Raw genomic sequence first — 22,339 nt, 5'->3', positions numbered from 1 at the left:
ATTGCCGCTGGTCTATTTTGGGGGAATCCTGCAACATGTTTAAGTTTTACCCTGCTAACTATACACTGGAGTTCTGCTCTGGATCTGAATTTCATGACATACACATGAAACAAACCTGTTTTTTATGGGTGGCGATGCTGACTTAAATAGGAATATGGGAACAGGCCTCATTATCAGTTCAGACCATTGGCTGATCTAGCTCAGTGAATGTCAACATCGACTGTCAGCAACTGTCCAGGGTGTCAGGCCGGGAATCACTCCAGGCCTCACCTGGAGATGCAGAGGACTGAACTCAGGGCCTTATCGCTGAAAAACAGATGCTCTAGCACCGAACCACGGCCTTTAGTCTGTCCCTACTGCCTCCCCAACTTGGGCCTGTGAAACTTGTGAAACTAGAATCCCTTTTACTCCTGAGTAACCACACTTCTCCATACCCACAAAGTGGAATTGGGGTTGGTGGGTCAAAGGCAGGGCACCCCACCCCTCCACTCTGCACCACCAGCTCTGCCTCACTGCTAGGCCCTGCTCCCATCTGATCACTAGGCCTAGAATCTGGCTTCCTGCTTCTCCTCTGCTACAGAGAACTCCTTGCAGGCCCATGCCAGGTGCAATGATGGAGAGAAAACTGTTCCCGCCCACAGGGTTGCTAGAAAGGAATGAGGAAGGGAGGCAGCTGGCTGGGGGGCACGATTAACCTGCCTGTAACATCCCGATTTCTGTCTCCTCCAGCAGGGCAGGTGCGCAGGAGGGGGTGAGATGTACAGGGTTGTACAGGATGTAAAAGGAAAAGTACTCGGTGGCAGATGAAGATGATGGACTTTTGGGAGCTAGCCGATCTGACCGGAAGAGTCTGTGACCAGAAGAAGGAGGAGTACCAGGAGGAATGGAAGAAATGTAAAGACTATTTAGCTAAATATGTTAAGATAACTTAAATGGAATTACTTGCAAGTATTGGATTGGCTTAGGATTTAAATATTTGATGTTATAGAATAATATGTTTAAAGTTAAAATGATAAGAAAGAAAAGAGGTTAATTGATTAAGTAAATTTTAGGGGAAATTAGTTTTGGAAAACTGCTACAATGATATATATGGAAATTCAGCCAGGGGGATTCGAGGAAGTCACCCAACAATGTTAACAAAAGTGGAATTATTACAGTTAGGATTTATGTTTGCTTGTTTGTTTTTTGATGTTTTCTTTTCTTATTTGTTGATAGGTTTGTTATAAATTTGGAAAATTAATTTTCAAAATTGGGGGGGGGGGAGGAAGAGTAGTCAGAACCCACCAGGGACAAAGGGGGGAAAACAGGCAAATTTACCTATGTGCAGTAGGTCAGTTTCACACACAGCACTCTATTCCCCCATGCAGGCATGCACGAGTCATTCATATTTTATTTATTGCATTTATATATCACCTTTATCTTCCAAGGACCTCAAGGTGGTGCATATCGTTCTCCTCCTCCCCATTTCATCTTCACAACCACCTTGTGAGGTAGATTAGTCTGAGAGGCAGTGACTGGCCCAAGGTCACCCAGCAAGCTTCATGGCTGAGAAAGGATTTGAACCCGGCTCTCCCGGGTCCTAGCCCAACACTCTATAACCATTATGCCACACTGGACACAAGGTGGCTTGGGGAGAGTCCCAAAGGCCAGGAGGAAAGGTCTAGAAGGATGCATCTGCCCCCTACCCCGTGGGTTCACAGCACTGAGCTACATGCACCAAGCGTCTGGCTCTGGGCAGCTTCCTATATACTAAAGATGCACACCGGTTTGATGTGCTGAAGAGAAAATCCAAGCTACCTCAGATCAAATGCTCTTAAGTAGGAAATGTGGGAGTCGGGGAGAGGGACTATGATTCAGTTTACATTTAAAAGGTGAACCTATCCAATCCTCCACTTTCCAAAACTATATGAGAAGCAAAACACAGGCAGCCTTTGAAATCTGCACCTCTCCAAATTTTGCAATGTCCAGGCAAGTTATGTGTATAAAAAATGCACAGACTGAGGGAAAGCTTGCATGGGTTCATGAAAATAAAAACCAAAACCAAAACCCCGCAACTGTATTATATTAGCAAAAAAATCGCTTTGCAAAAATGTGGGCGTTTGGCAGAATCGCATACAAACATTGGAGATGAGGAGAAAGTTACATCATAATGCTAGCGAACAGTTTGCAACAAAATATTGCAAATGGTTGTGGAAACATGGAGAACGTAGCTCAACATGGGGAAAACAAGAAAACAAGAGAAGGAAAAATAGATAGATTTGCCGTGGGGCCTATTCACAGTCAGGCCATCCAGAATCAGACTAATCAAGCAACATCCATGAGGACTCCTCCTTTATTTCTCAACGCCAACAACAGTTTTAACCCTTAATTGCTGAAGATGTAGAGAGAAAAGAGTGACACTTGGTGGTCGCGCCGTGTGTGGACACACAACTGTGTGTGTCTGTGCAGGACAGCCGCAGCCAGCAAGCGAACAGCAAACGTTCTCTTTTGCCTGGAACTTGTTGCACCTAAAGGTGATTTCCTCCCCCCCCCCAAAAAAATAAAGAACTAAGTGCAGAGGTCAGTCATGGTACATCTTCAGAAGGCAAGCTTTCAGCGTCCCCATGTATCTTTCCCAGAGAGCTTGATGCCTGCAGGAGAAGGGGAGGGGAAAAGAGGTTAACCAGATGGCAGGACAACATGACCTGATGGCCGCCATCTTGGATGGCTTTAAGAGGGGATTTGGCAAATTCATGGAACGGAAGGCTGCTAATCTGTGGCTACCAGCCACAATGGCTATGTTCTCCCCTCCACTGTTGGAGACTGATAATTTTCTACCAGTAGCTGGGGAGAGTCACCGTGGCACACAGGTCCTGCTTTCAAGCGTCCCATTGGCATCTAATGTCCAGAATGAGAACAAGGATGCTGGATTAGATGGGCAATGGGCCTGATCCACCAGGGCTTGTCTTATGAGAGGAGGACAACAGCCTTCTCCCACTCTTGCCTCCCAATAACTGGTATTCAGTGATACTGGCACAGTGATCCTGCAGTTAGCGCATCACCTTCAGCAACTTGTCTGAGCTTTTATTGTTTATTTATTTCAAAAAATGTATACACTGTTTGGCTGTAAAAAAAACAAAACTACAAAAAATTAAACACCCTCAAAGCGGTTTACAAAAGTTGAAGCAGTAAAATGCAAGGGGGGAAAATCACAACACTACTTTTAAAACATACAATAGTTAAAATACAGTGGTGCCTCGCAAGATGAAATTAATTCGTTCCACGAGTTTTGTCGTCTTGCGATTTTTTTCATCTTGCGAAGCACGGTGTCGGGAAAGTTTTGGAAAAGCTTCAAAACCACCAAAGTCTTTAAAAACCTCAAAAAAGGCTACCACACCGCGTTCTATGAGTTGCTCCTCGAAGTCAAGTCGCAACTGTATTAACGGTGTTAAGAAAAAGGAAACAAACTTGCAAGACGTTTCCGTCTTGCGAAGCAAGCCCATAGGGAAAATCGTCTTGCGAAGCAGCTCAAAAAACCAAAAACCCTTTCGTCTTGCGAGTTTTTGTCTTGCGAGGCATTCGTCTTGCGAGGTACCACTGTACTAATATGGATTAAAATTACCTCAACCTCCTAAGCATCTTTCTGAACAGCTTTTTAAAGCTGTCCAAGCTGGTGGTTATCTTGTGTTAGCAGATCCCACAGTTTTACTCAAAAGGTGTGGGTCTTTTGCAAAAGTTAGCCCTACTTATAGAGTAGACCGTTTGAAATTAATGGACATGGCTAGCTTAATTCGTGTCAGTGGACCTGCTTTAAATACAACTTATTTGGAAGCGATCCTGTGTGAGAAAGGGAGAAAATGTTTTTGCTGGAAGACTGAGAGTGGGATCTTTCCCCCTTAAAAAAATAATAATACGGAGGGGGGCTGTTTTGCAAGAAGAAGGGCAGGTATAAAGGCAAAGAAAAGGACAACTATATAAGGCTTTACTAGTGCAAGTAAACAATTCATTGGCAAAGGTGGGGAGGGAGGGAACAGAGGAGAATCCAGGTGTTGGGAGCTGGTTGGGCGCTGGTGTTCCTACAAACCTGAAGGCATCCAGCGTGTGAGCACAAGCCGTGTACTGTGTCAGAAAGAGACGCACGTCGTTTGGGCTCCATTTGTCCGACCGAAAAGGCTCAACAAACTGCAATGGGAGATGACAAGCGTCAAGGCAAGAGTGCGGCAGCACATCTCACAGGACCTCAGGCCTGAGGAACAAATGAGGGCCTCCAAGTCTCTCTGCATGACCCTCAGGACTCTCCCCTCATCCCCTCCCCAGCCATGCCCCCTGTCCCTGGTCCACACACCTCTGGTTTCTTATCCCTATTTTTTTTTCTAATTGTTAGCTCCTTGGGACAGGGACCTGCCTTCTTATACTCTGAAAAGTGGCAGGCATGCTTAGGCTCTAAACACATGTAATCATCATTTAATTCATTGGTGATTTTTTATTTTTTATTTTGACATCCCAGCCTCCATCCACAGTGATTCAGGCACTGGCAGGAGGGGGTGCTCAGATGGGGAGGGGAGACTGCTTACCTTCTCCACCAGATCCACAAAAAAGTCACGGACATCTTTGCTGTGGGTGAGCTTTGAGGCAATGTTGATCAGGGCTCGGGAGAGGTTCTGCAAGGGTTAACGGAAGGGTCACAAGAGAGCCTTCTTATGCTGCTGCCAACCCACCCCACCCCAGTTTGTGTCTGTGGGATTGAGATTTTCCAAGGGACAACAGCCCCCTCTGATGGCCAGGAGTGAAGTAGCAGGCCAAGTGCACCAACAAATATCAAGTTCGTATCAGCCACTTGGAAGGAGGGAGGAGCTGCTGGAAAGAGGGTCCCGAAACTAAAGAATGTATGCCAGTGAGGGTCCCTCCATGCCATACCTTGAAATTAGCTTCCACCTCGTTGTACACAGAAATCTTTCCCCGCAAGGCTGTGCACACCAAACTGGATGGGGAGGGAATAAGGAGGAGAGGTCAGAGAAGGCCTTAAAAGTCTTATTTTACGGTGGCTTATGATTAGGGCTCTAGAAGCAGGGTGGGGGTTCCTGGGGCCCTCCAGAAGCTACTGCACTCCCATTGTCCCTGGCCATTGGCCATGCTGGTTGTGGCTGATGGGAGTTGTAGTCTAACATCTAGGAGGAGACGTAGGCTCCCTACAACCCGGGGTCTAGCCCTGAAACCTCAAAGGGCAAATGGCAAAGTGCCAAATTCCCCTTTGCTCCAACCACGCCCTGGTTGTTTTGCAAACAGCCCCCACCCCACTCGGCTAAGGCTGCATCCGAGGTACCTCTTGTGCAGATCTAACAAGTCTTTGTCAGCAATCAGAATCTTTAGCTCCTTCAGGCCCTGCAAGAATTCCTTGTCCAGGTCAACATCCATATCATCCACGTTTGTATCTGCCAAGGCAAGACAGAGGGCATTTGGAGAGAGAGGCTGGACACAAATGGACAAATGCCCAGGTCTCCCAGGGAGGAGACATTTTGCTCTTTCTACAGCCTTTTCTGCTGCTGAGCTAAGTCACGGTTTGGCTTAGCATGGCGGTGGAGAATCGATGACCCAAAGGCCGAACTTAGTCCGCTGGGCCTCTCCAGCTGGACTGTGAGACTGTTTCCCTCTAGCCATGCCCAGCAGCCTGATGTCATAGGCGATGTCACAGAATTGTAGCATTGGAAGTGACCCCAAGGATCATCTCGTCCAACCCCCTAAAACGCTGGAATCTTTTTGCCCAATGTGGGACTCAGACCCACGACCCCAGACAGCGGTGCAGCTGGATGAAGCAGGATTGAGCTGCCTGCATGTCAGATGACGAAGGAGGAGTTAGGAGCAATCTCCCTCCTGACCCCCCACGAGTCAACTTTGACAGGTGGGTGGTCCCACTGACCTTGCAAAGTAGACCTGCCGAGCATGTGTGTGTGGTGGGGCTGGGAGCAGGGAGATGAAGATCAAAAAGGATTCCCCATCCTACTTGGCATGCCTGCACCCACAATTTAGCTCCCTCCAGACAAACCACAAATCTTTTCCAAGACGGATATAAGGAAAGGTGGCTTAACTTCCCAGTTTCCGCTTCACAAACGCGAGGATGAGAATCTTGCTACGCGGGTCCAAAACTCACCCACCGCCCCCAAAGTCCAGTTCTGAATCATCTGCTCAGCACAGTATGCAAAGTCTTCAAACGTCAGGTACTGCAGCTTCTTTTTGCCTGTCTCAAATCGGCTGTTGGCGAAGAAAACGATGGCTGCATAGTCCCTGTGGGGCGGACGGACAGATGGAGGGGAGGTTTAATGCTACTAAGAAAGCCACTCCACTAAATCTCAGCCATTGCCTCCCTGTCACCCCATAAACCTTGTTGTGGGGCTCCTTTGAGTGGCTAGCATTAGCCTCTGCTGCTGTAAGGAGCTGGGCTGGCCCCATAGAAGGTTGTTATGCCTGATGTTTTGTACAGCTGATTTTAGACACATTTCTTAGGTTGCCTGAACATAAACTGATTTGCTACCTGCCCTGAGATCGGAAGATAATATATTTAAATACACTGAAACGAACAAACAAAAATCCCAGGGCACAGTGCCCTCCCGCTGCCCCTTACCCGGCTAACCGGTCCGAGAGCAGGAAATGCTGCTGAATGTTTTCCACCAGAGACCCACGGAGCTCTTCCACGGCCTTAAAGACCCGCTTGAAATTGTCAAACTGAAACAGAGCAGAAACAGACAGGCCTCATCGACACCACAGGCTTAAATAGGTTCGACAGCCTCACCAAGGGAAACACAGGACTAGCAACCTCTGATAAATCTTTTGAGAAAGCGGGTGGTTGGAATTGTAGTCCAGAACAAGCAGAGGGTGCCAGGTTGGGGGAAAGGTGCCCTGTGCGACATTCCTACACTTCTGACACCCAGGCAGCGCCCTTTTATTTCCACCCTGCCCAGGCATCCTGGGAAAAGAGTCAGAGGTGTCCCATGGGGTTCCCCTGCCACCCACAAAGGGACGAGAGATTACCTGCCGCCGACAACTCTTGAGGGTCACCCCGGTTTTGACACTGATGTCGTCCAGGTCTTTCTTGGTGCCTTTGGAGAGCTTTTTGCCCAGCACCTCCCGTACAAAGGCCTCGTCGAAGGCGTAATACCTGCCGCCAGAAGGGGCAGGCAAGGAACAGGACAAGACAACAGAAGGTAAGCTTAGTACCTGTGGCCCTCCCGATACAGCCAGACTACAACTCCCATCATTCCCTGCTGCCCTATATTGTTTTATAGATGCCGTATGGATCTGTTAATACACCTTCTGCTGCAATTGAGATGCTTGGCTCATTTTTAGTTACTGTTTTGTCAATAGCGTTGATATTGCTTTATAAACACCATATTGATCTGTTAATCCTATGACTTTTGCTGTACTTGTGACTCAGCTTATTATTAGTAACTGCTGTGTCAATAGCGTTTCATAGATTGTAATTGTTTTATTGGTGGTTTGTTAATTATTTTATATGGTTTGTGCTGCACAGGTGATGTTGTATCATGTTATTGTTATTTATTGTTTGTAAGCCACTGCGGGATTCATTTGAAGTGGCACAGAAATTCATACACACACACACACACACACACACACACACACACACACACAGTCAAACCTCGGCTGCCAAACGCCTCCGTTTTGGAACGTTTCGGCTCCTGAATGCCGCAAACCCGGAAGTAAGTGTTCTGGTTTTTGAATGTATTTTGAAAGCCAAACATCTGACACGGCTTCTGCTTGAGTGCAGGAAGCTCCTGCAACCCATCAGAAGCTGCGCCTCGGTTCTCAAACATTTTGGAAGCCGGACGGGCTTCCAGAACGGATTACATTCAGCAACCGAGGTTTGACTGTATTCTTTATTGAAAAATAGAAAAGAAGAAAAAAGTGGCATAGAAATTCAATCGATCAATCAACCCATGCTGATGTATGAATATGCCTGCCTCACCCTCCAACCTTTGCCTTTCCCCCAAGGGATCCTCCACCAAGAATCCTGCCCCAATCCCCCCTCTGGCTCCCCCTTAACATCCCTGCCCCCTCGCCCACGCCACCCTTGGCTTCTTCGCCAGCTGCCCTGCCCCACCTCTCGATCAGCATGGTCTGGCGACAAGGGGGGATCTGGAAGAGCAGCTGGTTCAGCAGCTTGGGAGGCGAGTGCAGGAGGCGCTCCAGCATGTAGAAAGTGCGGTAGTGGTCCATGGTGTCGCTCTGGAGCACGTCAACCGTGGCCCCCGTCTGCTCCAGGATCCCGCTGCGGATGCGGCGCGTCACCGCGTCGTTCACTGCGGGGGCAGGAGGCAAGTGTCCGTATCCGGAAACATGTGATGGGTGAAATCCACAGAAGGGGGTGGGGGAGCCTGTCAGGCCCCTCTGGGTGCAGTGGGGTTGCAACTTACAGCAGCAGGACCAGGGGTCAGGGAGCTGTAGCCCCAAATCACTTGGAGAGCCGCCATTCCAGAAATACAGCTTATAACCCCATTCATGACTCTCTGCTCCCACTTTCCTTCAGGGCAATAGGAAGCTGCCTTATGTCAGGGCACAGCAATGAGTCTATCTAGCTCCATATTGTCTGCACTGGCTCTCCAGGGTTTATGTTTTGTTTTGTTTTGTTCCGTTGAACGGGCCTTTTCTGCAGTGGCTCCCCATTTGTGGAATGCTCTCCCCAGAGAGGTTCAGCTGCTGCCTTCATTATATTATGGAAGACAATTTTACTCGGCTACGAGTGATCGCCAAAGAAGAAGACAACGTTAGGCGCCAGGTAAAAAATGTCAGCCAGCCGAACCCAATAACACCCCTCCCAACACAGGCACTGGGTGTTAATCAGCCAAAGGCCTGGGTAAAGAGGATCATTTTTTGCCTGGTACCTAAAGGCGCATAATGAAGGCACCAGGAGAACCTCCCTGGGGAGAGAATTTCACAAGCGAGGAGCCGTCACAGAAAAGGCCCATTCTCGTGTTGCCACCCTCCAGACCTCTCATGGAGAAGGCACATGAAGAAAGGCCTCAGAGGATGATCTCAGGGTCCAGGTAAGTTCATATGGAGAGAGGCGGCCCTGGAGGTATTGTGACCACCACTGGCATGCGGCCCCCAGAAGTCTGCCTAGAAGGGAATGTGGCCCTCAGACTGGAAAAGGTTATCCACCTCTGTGACTTAAACCATTACACCCTACCTGTGAATGAATGAGAGAACAAAAAACAGGGATCCAGCCTTACCTGTGTAGCCATCCAGCCAGAGTTGGTAGACCTCCTCATCAATCAGGGTGGTGTTGCCCACAAAGATGTCCAGGTTGCTCGTCATGGCCCAGGTAATCAAGTCCTCTTGGAGAACTTTGGGATCTGGCACTAGTTCCCAAACCGGGTCTCAGGAGATCAGACAGGCAGCTGTCGGGACAATAATGAACATCAGGAAAGCTTGGCTACTGGATCAGGCCAAAGGGCCACATAGTCCCAACCCCCTGTTCTCATAGTGGCCAAACAGATGCCTCTGGGAAGCCCAGGACACAAGAACACCAATAAATAGCCTTTTCCACAATCCCCACAACTGGTGCTCATGCTCGGGGGCATAGATCACGTCCACATCTTAGAGTCATGGCTTCCCCCAAAGAATCCTGGGAACTGTGGTTTGTTAAGGATGCTGAGAGTTGCTAGGAGACCCCCTCGGAGAGCTGCAGTTCCCAGCACCTCTAATAAACTACAGTTCCCAGGATTCTTTTGGGGGAAGCCATGACTGTTAAAGAATGGATGCGACCATACTGCCTCTGGCAGCAGTGCTCCCAGTTCATGAGTAATACTCATCTAAGGCAGTGTTCCCCAACCTTGGGCCTCCAGCTGTTTTTGGACTACAATTCCCATCATCCTTGACCACTGGTCTTGCTAGCGAGGGATGATGGGAGTTGTAGTCCAAAAACAGCTGGAGGCCCAAGGTTGGGAAACACTGATCTAAGGGTCATGGCTTACACCCAACATATTTGACAGCACTCCATCTTCACCCAAGGGTGCCTCCCAGACCCAGAATCCTACCATCACGGCCATCACTTCCTTGGTTACTGCTGGCTTATTGTTTCCCCCCACCCTGACAATTTAATGAATTGTAATTTGCCCTGTGCGTTTTAAATCAAAGAGTGGTACAGAAAGAGTGGCAACAACACACAACAGGAAGAGATGTAAATACACTCAGAGAGAGAGAGTATTCAATGTTTATTGTATTTTATATTCTGTAGGATAAAAAAATTTAATAATAAAAAAGGAAGAAAGGACAGCACTTTGCAGCAGGGGTAGAGTGAGGAACACGGACTCAGCCTTCATGCCCGCCCACCCCGTCTGAAAAGGAAGACAACCTGCCCGTCCCCAGAAGCACACTGCCCTTGGGAAAAGATCCAAATGGCTTTGCCCAAGAAAGGTAGCACTCTGTACATGCTCGCAGGCACCCAGTCAGGAGCACCAGACATTTTGGGGGAGGAATGGCAAAGTCCAGCACCTTCGCATTCCCCCCTTCCCCTGGCACTCTGCCCGTGCTCAGAGGCACCCAGCCTGTGGCCCCAGAATTTATGTGGGGGAAACGAGAAAACACTCAGAACCTTCACATTTCCCGTTTCTCTTGGCACTCTGCACGTGTTCAGAGTCACCCAGCCTGCAGCACTAAATCCTATGGGGTGGCGGAGAGAGCAAACCCCATAGCCCCCACCCACCCCATTTCCCCTCCCCTCCCTTTTGCATAGTAAACCCAGCAGCTCCGACTCCTCCGGCCACTCGGCAAACCTGGGTCGGCTCTCGCCCTCCAAGAGAACCCGGGCGCCGAGCCCCTCTCCTCGCGCCGGCCATTCGCCCCCTTCCAGCAACTGGTACCGGCCCCCTTTCAGCTGCCCCTGAGTTGGATAGAGCCTTTGCACATGACCCCGCCGGAGCGATCCTCTTCCGGGTCACGTATATGCCGGAGTCTCTCTCTGCGCACGCGCCCTCGCTGCCAAACGGGACGTGCACGCCATCTTTGTGACTGGCGCGGTATTGGGAACTGGCATCAAGGCGTTAAAGCGCGCTGGGATGCAGCGATGGGCTGAGGACCAGAAGCCTCGTTGCGCCTGCATTGGTGCTTTGCTTTTATACCTTCTCCGGGGCTGGAAGCATCATTTATTCGCTTGTAACACATTTTTTTCCAGTGCGCAGCACTATGTCTTATTTGCGTGTTTTATTTGCGAACGCGGAGGGAAGAACGCAAGCATTGCGGAGGTGGGGTTAGACTGGATGGCCCTTGGGGTCCCTTTATTCCAACTCTCCAATTCCATGATTCTAAGACCCTGGCTGCTGGGGCCCGTCTAGTCCAGCGTCGCTTTCTCACAGAGGCCAACCAGATGCCTCTTTTAGGATGCCCACAAGCGGGACCTGAGTGCTACAGCAACGCTCCCGACATGCGATTCCCTGCGACTGGATTCAGAGGCACTTCACTGCCTCCGACACTGGAAGGAGAACATGGCCATCATGCTCAGTAACCGTTGATAGCCTTATCCTCTACAAATGTCTCTAATTCTCTGGCACCCAGCGGCATCCCTAGGGGCTGTCTATAAGTTGCCCTCCACCAAGGGTGCAGGCCCGGGGGGGGGGGGGGCGCGCAAAAACCATGCCTCTCCAATCTGGCTTGGAGCGGTTAGTACAGTGGTACCTCGGGTTACATACGCTTCAGGTAACAGACTCCACTAACCCAGAAATAGTACCTTGGGTTAAGAACTTTGCTTCAGGATGAGAATAGAAATCGTGCTCCGGCGGGAAGCCCCATCAGCTAAAGTAGTGCTTCAGGTTAAGAATAGTTTCAGGTTAAGAACGGACCTCCGGAACGAATTAAGTACTTAACCTGAGATACCACTGTACAGGGGTAGGCAACCTAAGGCCCGGGGGCCGTATGCAGCCCATTCGTCTTCTCAATCCGGCCCGCGTACGGTCCGGGAATCAGCGTGTTTTTACATGAGTAGAATGTGTCCTTTTATTTAAAATGCATCTCTGGGTTATTTGTGGGGCATAGGAATTCGTTCATATTTTTTTTCAAAATATAATCCGGCCCACCACATGGTCTGAGGGAGGGTGAATTGGCCCCTGGCTGAAAAGGGTTGCTGACCCCTGGTTAGTATAACCTCCAACATTTCCCGGATGAAATATTATTGTTGTTGTTGTTGTTATTATTATTATATCCCACCCATCTGACTGAGCTGCCCCAGCCATTCTGGGTGGCTTCCAACATACATGAAAACAAAATAAAACATTGCACATTTAAAAACTTTCCTACACAGGGCTACCTACAGATGTGTTCTTGTATAGTTACTTATCTCCTGGGCTTGGGGGTTGCATAACTCCACACCCTCCAACATTTCTCCAAAGAAAATAGGGACGTCCTAAGGAAAATCAGGACATTCCAGGATCAAATCAGAAACTGGGTCGGCTTCTGTAAATCCGAGACTGTTCCTGGAAAATAGGAGGGTCTGGGTGAGGAGCCCACCTGGCCATCTGTGCACTCCCCAGGCCGCTGCTCTGGGTGGGCCAGGCAAGGCACACGGACTCCTCTGGGTGCCTCAGCAAAGGAATCCGGTGGCTGGTATATGGCACTATTAGAAGTGTGAACAGAGCACCCAGCGGAGCTCAGAGGGAAGAAAGATGGAGAGAGTGGTCGTGAGTGGCAGGAAGAAAAAGAAAGCAATGGAGGAAGGAGACAGAAGACAAAGCAGTGAGCAGAGGGCAAGCAGGCAGATGGACCATCGAGGAGGAGGAGGAGGAGAGGCAGAGCACAGCAGACCCCAGTGGCTGCAAAGGAAGTCACTGGCACAGTGCGAAAGATGCTGAAAAGCACACTTTTGGAGTTTCTGGCCCATGGTCTCTCCCAGCTTCAGTGGCACAGATATATCTCCTTATGGAGGATGCAAGGCATAGGGGCCACCAATGCAGCTCCTTGGCAAGGCCACAAGGGAGCCCAGGTATGCCTCTGCTGGGGCCTTTGCAAATGATGCAACAAATCAGTTAGCCTCCGAAGCTTTAGTACTGGAGAGAGAAACCCAAATGCAGCCAACGCCCTCCTCCTGTTCCCGCCCCCCAAGCACCTAAAATAATTAGGTGCCATGAACCATTAAGCTTGAGATGTTAGATTCTCTCTAATGTCTTCTGACACTGTCTAATACCTGCTGCTAAGCATGCCGTTAGGCTTTGAAAACTTCTGAATCTTCTGTAAGCTTCAATATTGATACAGAAATATGAAAGGTGCACTCTGAGAGCAGGACTGCCAGAAATGGCTAATTAAATACTTCACTCTGGTGCTGGACTCGCCTTCCTTGGAGGTTTTTAAGCAGAGGTTGGACATCCACCTGTCATATATGATCTAGTTGAGATTCCTCCATTGAAGGGGGATGGACCAGATGACCGTTGGGGGTTCATATCGGAGTTCATTCACATGCTTCTCTTTCGATGTGATCTAGTCTACATGCCACCATCAGCCAGCAAAGCTCATCTGAATTCTGCATAGACCAACAGGCCAGTCCCTAGAAATGCACAGGAACCTGATCCTGTCATTAGGTAGAGTGAGGAGGCTGCTTCAGGAAGTTGCTTTTGGGTGCTGTGAAATGGCAGAGTTTGGAGCTGCTTTGCCATCTGTTGAATTTTATTATTGCGGACACAGACCAGTTCCCAGCTCACTTACAATATCAGAAAAATCATAAAGCACAACAGGAAAACATTGGATTGCAATTGGGTATAACAGAATCAATTCAGATATAGCGGCAGTTAAAAATATATATTAAATTTTGATCATTAAAATATAACCTAAAATTGTCATTTAAAACCTTAATCATTTGGGCATCAATAGCCTGATGCCAGGGGTGGGGTGCAGAGGGTGAACAGAGCCCTCCGATGCCACTGGATTCTGAGAGGGTGCAACGAGGCGCCTCCATGACAGATGTCCTGCAGAGACAAGCCATGCAGGGGCCGGGCCTTTGGGGCTGGGATGGTGCCTCCTTCTCCTAAAGAGGCAGTGACATAGCATGGTTGCCAGTGCCTGTGGCCATGTGGAAGGCTGGGTAGGAGGGAGGGAAACAGACGGAGTACGCATGCGCATTCAACTGCCTAATGGTGCCCGCATCACCCAGGAGGTCGCAGCCACAGAAGTAAAAAAAGGAGAGTCATTCCATTGTTTGAAGAGGTCACTTTCTGGTTCACTTGAAGAAGCTGTTTTCAACAGAGCCCAGCGATGGAAGCGTGCAGCTGTATTGAGGCAGCACTGGGTGTTGAAATTGTGCTCCCTGAACAAACTGCCCCTGTGCACCCGCCCCACGCTACGCCACTGTCCGACCCTACCTGGAGATTCCTGGTACCTTCTGCATGCAAAGGTGCTGCTACTACCACCGCTGAGCTTTGCCCCATCTCCCCAGTTATTCTAGAATTCTGCAAGTTCCTTGGAGAGCTTTTCAATGAAGCCAGCAAGTGCCATAAACAATATATCCTGCACTGACTGCCCCTGGCAGCACCCTAGAAGCAGTGCCTGACTTTGCTCCCCATGGAGTTTGTGGGTTTCTCCTTTCTCTTCCAAAAGGGGGGCGGTGTGCAGCATGTGACCCATTGCAGACGCACCCCACATCTGATGGCACCAGTCCCAGTGCCAAAAAACCCAGCTGAAGACAAAGGCTTTTCCCACCCCCACGTCACACAGGCATTCCAGAATCTTGGATCTGTTCCCTCCCGCCTACAATTTCTGGCAGGACTCCTGTCCCATTCATAGCAGTGTGTCAGTGTAACAGTTCAACAGGTGAAGCTTCTCCAGGAAGCCCCTTGTGGATCAGGAAGCTGTTAATTGGAGGAAGCAGCAAGCAGGAATAGGCGGACAGTTTTCTAAATGGAGAGGACTAGAAAGTGGAATTCCCTCAAAGATTTGGCTTTGGGAACTTGTGCACAAACGATCAAGATGGGTGAGCCATGAGGTGGCCAACTTTGCTAGTGATACTAAAACGTACAGGGTTATTGAAACAAAGAGACTGTGAAGGTCTCCAGAAAGACCTCTCCTCTAGCTGAGTGAAGGGGTGGCAAAATGGCAAATGCAGTTCAATGTATACAAGTGCAAACTGGTGCATGTTGGCACACACACAAAAACCTGAACTTCACATGGGGTCTGAATTGGCAGTGACTGACCAGGAAGGAGACCTTGGGGGTCCTAATGGATAGCTTGATGAGGATGTTGACCCACTGGGCAGCAGCTGTGAGAAAAGCAAACTCCACTCTAGAGATCATTAGGAAAGGAATTACAAATGAAACTGCAGGCATCATAATGGTGCGACTGCCTTCGGAATATTGTAGTGCCCAGGTCTGTTCGCCTCACCTGAAAAAGGATAACGTTGGGAAAGTTTTGGAAAAGGGCAACCAAAATTATCGGGGGGGGGGGGGTATAGTGACTACGTAATGAAGAAAGGTTGCAGCGTTTGGAACTTTTTCGTTTAGAGAAAAGACGAGCAAGAGGTAGCTTATTAAATTATGCAAAATGGCATGGAGAAAGTGGACAGAGAACCTTTTTTTCTTCCTCTTTGGAACTCATGGACAGTCAACGAAGATAATGAATATCTTAGACCAATTATTTCAGTCTGAGCCCCTGTAACCCTAATACTGTCCACTCAGAAGTAAATCCTAGCTAGCTGCATAGGGTCAATTCAGCGGGACCTGCCAAGGCGCAAATGCAGTTGAAGTCAACGGGGCTTACACCCCAGTAGACACGAACAGGGGAAAATGCGATGCTGCTGGAGTCCTGCCAGTTAATCCACCATAATTAAAGCGGGTGCGGTCCCCCCCCCCCCGCCTCCTTTGCATTTTGGAAAGGTTTTTGCTTGTGCTGCGCTTTGGCGAGCCTCGAGGCCTTATGATGACTGGCTTCATGATTTTGTACAAGAGAAGCCAGGGCCTCTGAGTGATGGCGGCGGCGGTCTTCATTAATCCGGATTAAAGCCATTTGCGCGGCCTCTTAATCCTTCTGCCGGCGGGAGGGAGGCGCCCTGCCGGGCTCTTGGACGGGATTCCGAAGCTGCTGCAAATGCATTCCTGTTGCTGCTTCCTTCTCTCTGCCAGCCTTTGCATCCCGCCACCGCCCCTCTCGCCCCTTCCAGAAGGGGAGTCCGCGCATTCACACACCCGCTATCGCTCCCCTATGTCCGCCCGCCCCCCTTTCTTTTCTCTCTCCTCTACCCCCACCCCACTCCGCCCCCATTCGGCGCAGGCGCCCCTCTCGCAACCATGCACCTGCTCCCCTACCGTTTAACCCGTGCATTTGCAACGCCGAGGCAGCGCGTCGGCTTTTGGCGTCGCTCATTTGGCGGGCCTCCCGTCCGTGCGTCCCGTTATCCCGGGGAAGCAGCAGGAGGAGGAGGAAGGAGAGAGGGGAATCTCCGCCGCCGGGCAGGATGTCCTGCTGCTGCTGCTGAGCAGGGCGAGGAGGGGAATCGTGCAAGATGTCGCTGCTGCTGCGCCTTGGCTGGAGGTGAGCGCGCCGCGGAGGAGCGAGTCCTCTGTGCGCCCGGGCGATGTTCCCCGCCGGCCGCGAGGCCGCGCCGCCGGCCGGACCCCCCCAGAGCCCGGAGACGCCTCCGACGACGCCGGGGGTCTGCTGCCCTGCCTTGGCCGAGCTGAGCGACGCCGAGCTGGGCGTGTGCAGCAAGGAGGAGCTGGTGCGCCGCTTGCGCCACGAGGAGGCCGAGAAGCTGGCGGCGCTGGTGCAGCGCGGCCGGCTCATCCAGGGCGTCAACCGGCAGCTGCAGGAGCACCTCCGCGAGATCCGCGAGCTGAAAGCCGTCAACGGGCGCCTGCAGACCGAGAACCGCGAGCTGCGCGACCTGTGCTGCTTCCTCGACGAGGACCGCCTGAAGGCCAAGCGCCTGGCGCGCCACTGGCAGCTCTTCGGGCACCACGCGGCGCAGGTGCTGCGCGACGAGGTGGCCGCCTGCCTGCGCAAGCTGGCCGGCCTCGAGGGCCTCCAGGAGCGCCTGGCCAAGGACAACCTGGAGCTCAAGGAGCTCTGCCTGGCCCTGGAGGAGGAGTGCGCCTCCGCCCGGCCCGACGCCAGCCCCAGCCCCGGCGGAGGCTCCTCCGAGCTCAACCTGCCCTGCGGGCCCCGCGACTTGGGCGACGGCAGCTCCAGCACCGGCAGCGTCGGCAGCCCCGACCAGCTGCACCCCGCCTGCACCCCCGACGACTGAACCCCTCGCGCCGCCCGGCCCGTCGACTCGGGTCAGCCAGGACAGGGCGCCCGGCCTTCCTCGCCTTCTCTTCCCATCCCTGTCGCTGAAGATTTCACGCCTCGGGGATACGAGAACCCGCCCGTCCCCCCACATCCCAAAGCAGGGCAACGGTGGATGCATTTAATTTATTGCCACCGGTTTTTTTCCGTTTTCTTAAAAAGTAGTTCCTGTGTGGTCCATGCTGCATCGGTGAACGCAGCAAGCTTCGACATCACACAGAGCTCTTGTTTTTTCAAAAAATATATAAAGCCATAACTCTGGCCAGTGTACAGAGCTTTTGGATTGATTACAAGGAGGTGTTTCGTTTTTTTAAATAAAGCCATAAAATATCGTTGGAGGGCCCCTCCCACCCCCATCTTGCCACCCCTGTGGCTGACATCCTAACACTCCCCTGGAGAAACAGGGACTTCTAAATCGTCCCAATGGAAATGGGGCCATTGTTCCAATCTAGCAAGGTCGGGTACAGCAAGGGTCTCTCTGCTGCCACATTCCCGCTTTACCGGAGTGAGACCTTTATATGTCATGAACCATTTTGGTAGCGGGGGGGGGGGGAGAGGTAGCACGCTTTTGGAGGGGCGTCTGCAATTCCATGGCTGCACTTGGCAGTATTTAGAAATGGTGCGCTGATTCTGGCAGTGGGCTTCCCCTCTTGAAAGGAGAGGTGGGGGTGATGAGCCTTTTTCTCCCTGCCCTGGAAAAATCCTCCATTGTGTGCGTCTCCTCCTTGTGCAGCAATAAAACTGCTAGGACCTTTGCAAAGCTAAGCAGGTTTCAAATTGGATTTCCTGCATTGCAGGGGGTTAGACTAGATGACCCTGGGGGATCCCTTGCAACTCTCACGATTCTGTGTGTACATGGGGTTGGAGGGGGATAGCGGAAAGCAGCAGTGATGATAATTTGGTCCTGGCTGCTTCGAAGTTGAGGGGAGTGTTTGGAGACAAAGCAGTGGTGCTTTTGTGGCGCCTGAATTTGGCTGGAGTGCCTAAGAAGGCAGGTTTCTTGTGCAAGAGGGGATGAGAGAGTCAGGCCACACTGCAGGATTTTTCAGGAACCCCCCCCCTCCCCCGCCCACTTTGCATGCTTCTGTCCCCGCTCCTCTCATTTATTGAAATTGGAAAGGAACCCAGAGGCTCAGTTGACTGGAACTGCCTGGAGGGAACACCAACATCCCTTGAAAACAACACCCCCCTCAAAAACTATTTGGGAACCTTGTATTGGAGCAGGATCCAAGAGGCTGCAACTCTCTCTCCTTGGAGGGTAGGACCTCAAAAGGAACCATTATCCTGTTTTTGAAAATGTGCCCTTCTCCTGCTCCTTAGGGAATAAACAGGGATCGTGGGGGGAGGGGGGAGTTGGCTGCTGGGTCCCCGAGCCAACGACTCCCCGCAACTTGAAAGTGAACTTCTGAATAGCAATAGCTTCCATGATTCAGTTTTGACTGAGGACATGGTTAAACGTGGTGGTCCTTGGAACTCTCCTCCACTTGAAACACTAGGCCCTTTGTGGCGGGATATATGCTGGAAGGGTGGAGGATATTTCAACCTTTCCGTGAGGGGCTGCTGCGATGGTCCCCCGTGGAGAGAGGATGAGAAATTGTTGGGATGCTGCTCTTTGTTGGAGAAACGATGGTGAAAGCAGCAAGCTTCTACCATGCACAGAACTCTGTGTGACGCAAGAGACCTGGAAGAAACGTCTGCCTCTGTTAATAGTGTTTCTTTTTGTCAGCATCCTGGGACTACAGGACACAGAGGCTGGGGAAAAGGCATCCATGCCCCAACCAGGTCTCCTTGCTCCTTCCAGGGTGTAGCAAATGGCGCGGAGGATATCCATTTTATGATGTTTATGTTTGTCACCCTCAGAATGGAAAGGATACACACACACACACACACACACACACCCCCTCCCGCCCTGAAAAGAAACCCAGGACTTGAGCAATCTCCTCTTTCTTTCAGGGTGTTAATAAATGTATTAAATTGTCACTTTTGGAGAGGGCCTCATTCTGCTTCTTGTATGTCCTGATTTCTGGTCTCTTTTTAAGATCTTTTATCAGCCAGCTACCCGGTGTGGAGCAAATTGGGTGTGTGCGGGTGTGAGAGAGAGAGAGTTAATTTGTGCAAGTGTGTGTTCCTGTCTGGAGGTCTATACCCCTCGAGTGCTTAGTAGTTCCATAGAGGGAAACTTAATTAATTAATTTATATACAGTACTGCTTATATTTAAACAAAACTCTTAAGCAGTTTACATCTTAAATAAACAGCAAGTGCGCATATATATATATATATATATATATGCAGGTTTTGGTGTCCTCGGGTATCTTCCCGTGTAAAAGTTGGGGTGTCTAGGCGACGTTTCGACGAGGTCTCACTCGTCATCTTCAGGCTGGTGCTTTCGGCTTCTTGTTACTGGAACAGAGTAACTCTGTTCCAGTAACAAGAAGCCGAAAGCACCAGCCTGAAGATGACGAGTGAGACCTCGTCGAAACGTCGCCTAGACACCCCAACTTTTACACGGGAAGATACCCGAGGACACCAAAACCTGCATTCCTGTACCCGTGAAAATCTACGAAAGCATATATATATATATATATATATATATGAGAATATGAATATAAATATAATTCCAGGGGTTTTCCACATTCTGTAAAACATAATTAACAACTAAACAGAGCATATTTAGGTTGCGCTCCTGCACACATTTTTGTAGGAATTCTAGCTGCATTGAACTCTGTGTGACTTCTGAGTAGGCGTGGATGGCTTTGTGTTGGAAGCTTGTGTGAAAACTATCCCTAAACTATTAAGAGTACTTTGCACATGTGTAGGGTCAATTTATTCCTATTTTGCCTAGCCTTCCTTGACCTGGTGCACTGCAGATGTTTTGAACTACAACTCCCATCTATCAGCTTTGTAGCTGGGGTGGTGTGGGGAGAATAATGCCTTGTGTTTTGTATGGATTTGAAGCTCAAGGAATGCCTTGTTACCAAAATGCCACACACACCCCACCCCGTAAAAGTCAATTCTAGTCAGCCAGTTTATTGAACATCCATCCTGGTTTTTGTGAAGAGGTCAGACAGCACTTCCATCAACTCAAGAGTTATCCCGCATTTCCACATTTCCCTGTTACAGTGGTACCTCGGGTTAAGTACTTAATTCATTCCGGAGGTCCGTTCTTAACCTGAAACTGTTCTCAACCTGAAGCACCACTTTAGCTAATGGGGCCTCCTGCCGCTGCGCTGCCGGAGCACGATTTCTGTTCTCATCCTGAAGCAAAGTTCTTAACCCAAGGTACTATTTCTGGGTTAGCGGAGTCTGTAACCTGAAGCGTATGTAACCCGAGGTACCACTGTCCTTCCCTTCTTACGAAAACACCGGGGGGGGATTTTTGGCTTTCATTCTGTACTGGCTTTCATTCTGAAACCTGAATTTGCCAGATCATGACTGCATCTCACACGGAAATGGCAACCGTCTTGGAAGCTCCCATATTTTGTGCGTGAAGTTAGTGGCAGAGTCCGTCCTCCTGCCCGCGTTTCAGCTGCTTGTTCAGGGAGGGCGGCGGGAGGGTGTGTGGGGAAGAGAGAAATGGGCGCTGTGCTTCTTCCTTCCTCCAGTACTAAACTTAATCCTAGTGCACCGGGGTCAGGAGAAGGCCAGGCATGGTGGGGGGGGGGGGTTGGATGGAAAACCGGATAAGAGAGAAATGTTCCTCAGAGGCCGGTGGAGACGGGGCGGAATGCATTCCTGGCAGGTTGCTGGCTGGGGAGTTTTGAGGCAGCTCCCAAAGGCTTAAAAAGATCCCTTCCCCCATGGCAGTGTGGTATAGTGGCTAGAGCTTAGAAGGACTGGATTTACAGCGTCCATTCAGCCACAGTATGCAGTAGGTTCCCTAAAGCAGTGTAGTGGTTAGATAACCGGGGAGACCAGGGTCGCAAAACTCATCTTGGGCCAGTCCCTGTCTTTTCTCCACCTAACTCACAGGGTTGTTATGGGGGATTTAATGAGGTAGGGTTGCCATATGTCTGGAATTTCCTAAACATAGCCGGGATTCAGTCACTGGAAACAGTGCCCCTGGATGGAAACCCATGTCAGAAGTGTAGATTTTGGTGAATTTCCTTTTTTAAAAAAAATTAAATGGTGGGGTTTTTTTAGATTTTGCAAAAAGAACCTCAACAGCTTTTGTCAAAATGAGGAGGCAAAGAACCGTGCAGGCCAACTTGAGCTCCTTAAACACAGAGACCATTGGAGAAGAGGGTGTGTTAAGCTGGCGTCTGCGACTCTCTACACGTGACACACTTAGTATCTTTGGGGTTGGTGGTCTTGCTGCTCCCCTCCCTGAACAATAACACCCACAATATAACTGGCTCTGTCTAACTATATAAATTCTTTATACATCATATAAACATACCTCTTTTCGCATTATCAAATTAAGTAGAAGCAATTAAAGACCAACATTTTGAACAGGAAATACAAATACAGTGGTGCCTCAGGTTACATAAGCTTCAGGTTGCATACACTTCAGGTTACAGACTCCGCTAACCCAGAAATAGTGCTTCAGGTTAAGAACTTTGCTTCAGGATGAGAACAGAAATCGTGCTCCAGTGGCGCAGCAGCAGCGGGAGGCCCCATTAGCTGAAGTGGTGCTTCAGGTTAAGAACAGTTTCAGGTTAAGTATGGACCTCCGAAACGAATTAAGTACTTAACCTGAGGTACCACTGTACTGTAGATCAGTTCCTATATACGTAATGTCCAAATAGAAGCTTTTTTGTGTTCCACATATGTCTTTACGAACACAATGTCGGACGCAACAACTTCAAGAAGCAGTATTTGCAGAAAATGAACTTTTTCTTTGTAATGTTCCACATATGCCTTTGCAAAGTGTAGTTGTTGTATGCAGGTATCAGACAAAAGAACTTAAGACAAGGATTCCCGGAATAATACCTTGTTTCGCCCTGAAAGGCTTTGTCAGCTGTGCATACTCATATTTTGTGTATCGGAGACATGGAACAAGTGACATGGCGGATTCCCTCCCTGAACAAGCATTCTCCCATAGAGCAGGTGTGGGGGACCTGTGGCCTTCCAGATACTGCCAAATGGCAG

General features: G+C 49.9%; 2 protein-coding genes across 2 annotated transcripts; one reads left to right on the top strand and one right to left on the bottom strand.

Moving 5' to 3' along the window:
• Nucleotides 1–2,314: 2,314 nt before the first annotated feature.
• FIBP (FGF1 intracellular binding protein) lies at nt 2,315–10,925 on the bottom strand. The gene is made up of 11 exons (XM_028710332.2): nt 10,767–10,925; nt 9,222–9,389; nt 8,093–8,291; nt 7,006–7,132; nt 6,599–6,699; nt 6,128–6,261; nt 5,303–5,411; nt 4,897–4,960; nt 4,554–4,640; nt 4,064–4,161; nt 2,315–2,630 (listed from the first exon to the last, which is right to left on the bottom strand). The coding sequence occupies exons 2-11, from the start codon at nt 9,304–9,306 to the stop codon at nt 2,561–2,563; spliced, it is 1,074 nt and encodes a 357-aa protein (XP_028566165.1). The 5' UTR covers nt 9,307–9,389; nt 10,767–10,925; the 3' UTR covers nt 2,315–2,560.
• A 5,259-nt stretch (nt 10,926–16,184) lies between these two features.
• On the top strand, nt 16,185–19,230 carry CCDC85B (coiled-coil domain containing 85B). Its single transcript, XM_028710161.2, has one exon. The coding sequence runs from the start codon at nt 16,538–16,540 to the stop codon at nt 17,207–17,209; it is 672 nt and encodes a 223-aa protein (XP_028565994.2). The 5' UTR covers nt 16,185–16,537; the 3' UTR covers nt 17,210–19,230.
• The last annotated feature ends 3,109 nt before the right edge of the window (nt 19,231–22,339 follow it).

Source organism: Podarcis muralis, chromosome 16 (genome assembly GCF_964188315.1).
Source record: "Podarcis muralis chromosome 16, rPodMur119.hap1.1, whole genome shotgun sequence".
Lineage (NCBI taxonomy): Eukaryota > Metazoa > Chordata > Lepidosauria > Squamata > Lacertidae > Podarcis > Podarcis muralis.
This window is presented reverse-complemented; position numbering and strand designations above follow the sequence as displayed.

Excerpts from the sequence above, each read along its gene's own strand:
- FIBP (XM_028710332.2), bottom strand. The coding sequence starts at position 9,306 with ATGACGAGCAACCTGGACATCTTTGTGGGCAACACCACCCTGATTGAT. Across the intron at positions 7,133-8,092 it reads CAGACCATGCTGATCGAGAG|GTATTACGCCTTCGACGAGG; the intron begins GTGGGGCAGGGC and ends TTCTGGCGGCAG. Across the intron at positions 5,412-6,127 it reads CTGGACTTTGGGGGCGGTGG|ATACAAACGTGGATGATATG; the intron begins GTGAGTTTTGGA and ends TTGCCTTGGCAG.
- CCDC85B (XM_028710161.2), top strand. The coding sequence starts at position 16,538 with ATGTTCCCCGCCGGCCGCGAGGCCGCGCCGCCGGCCGGACCCCCCCAG.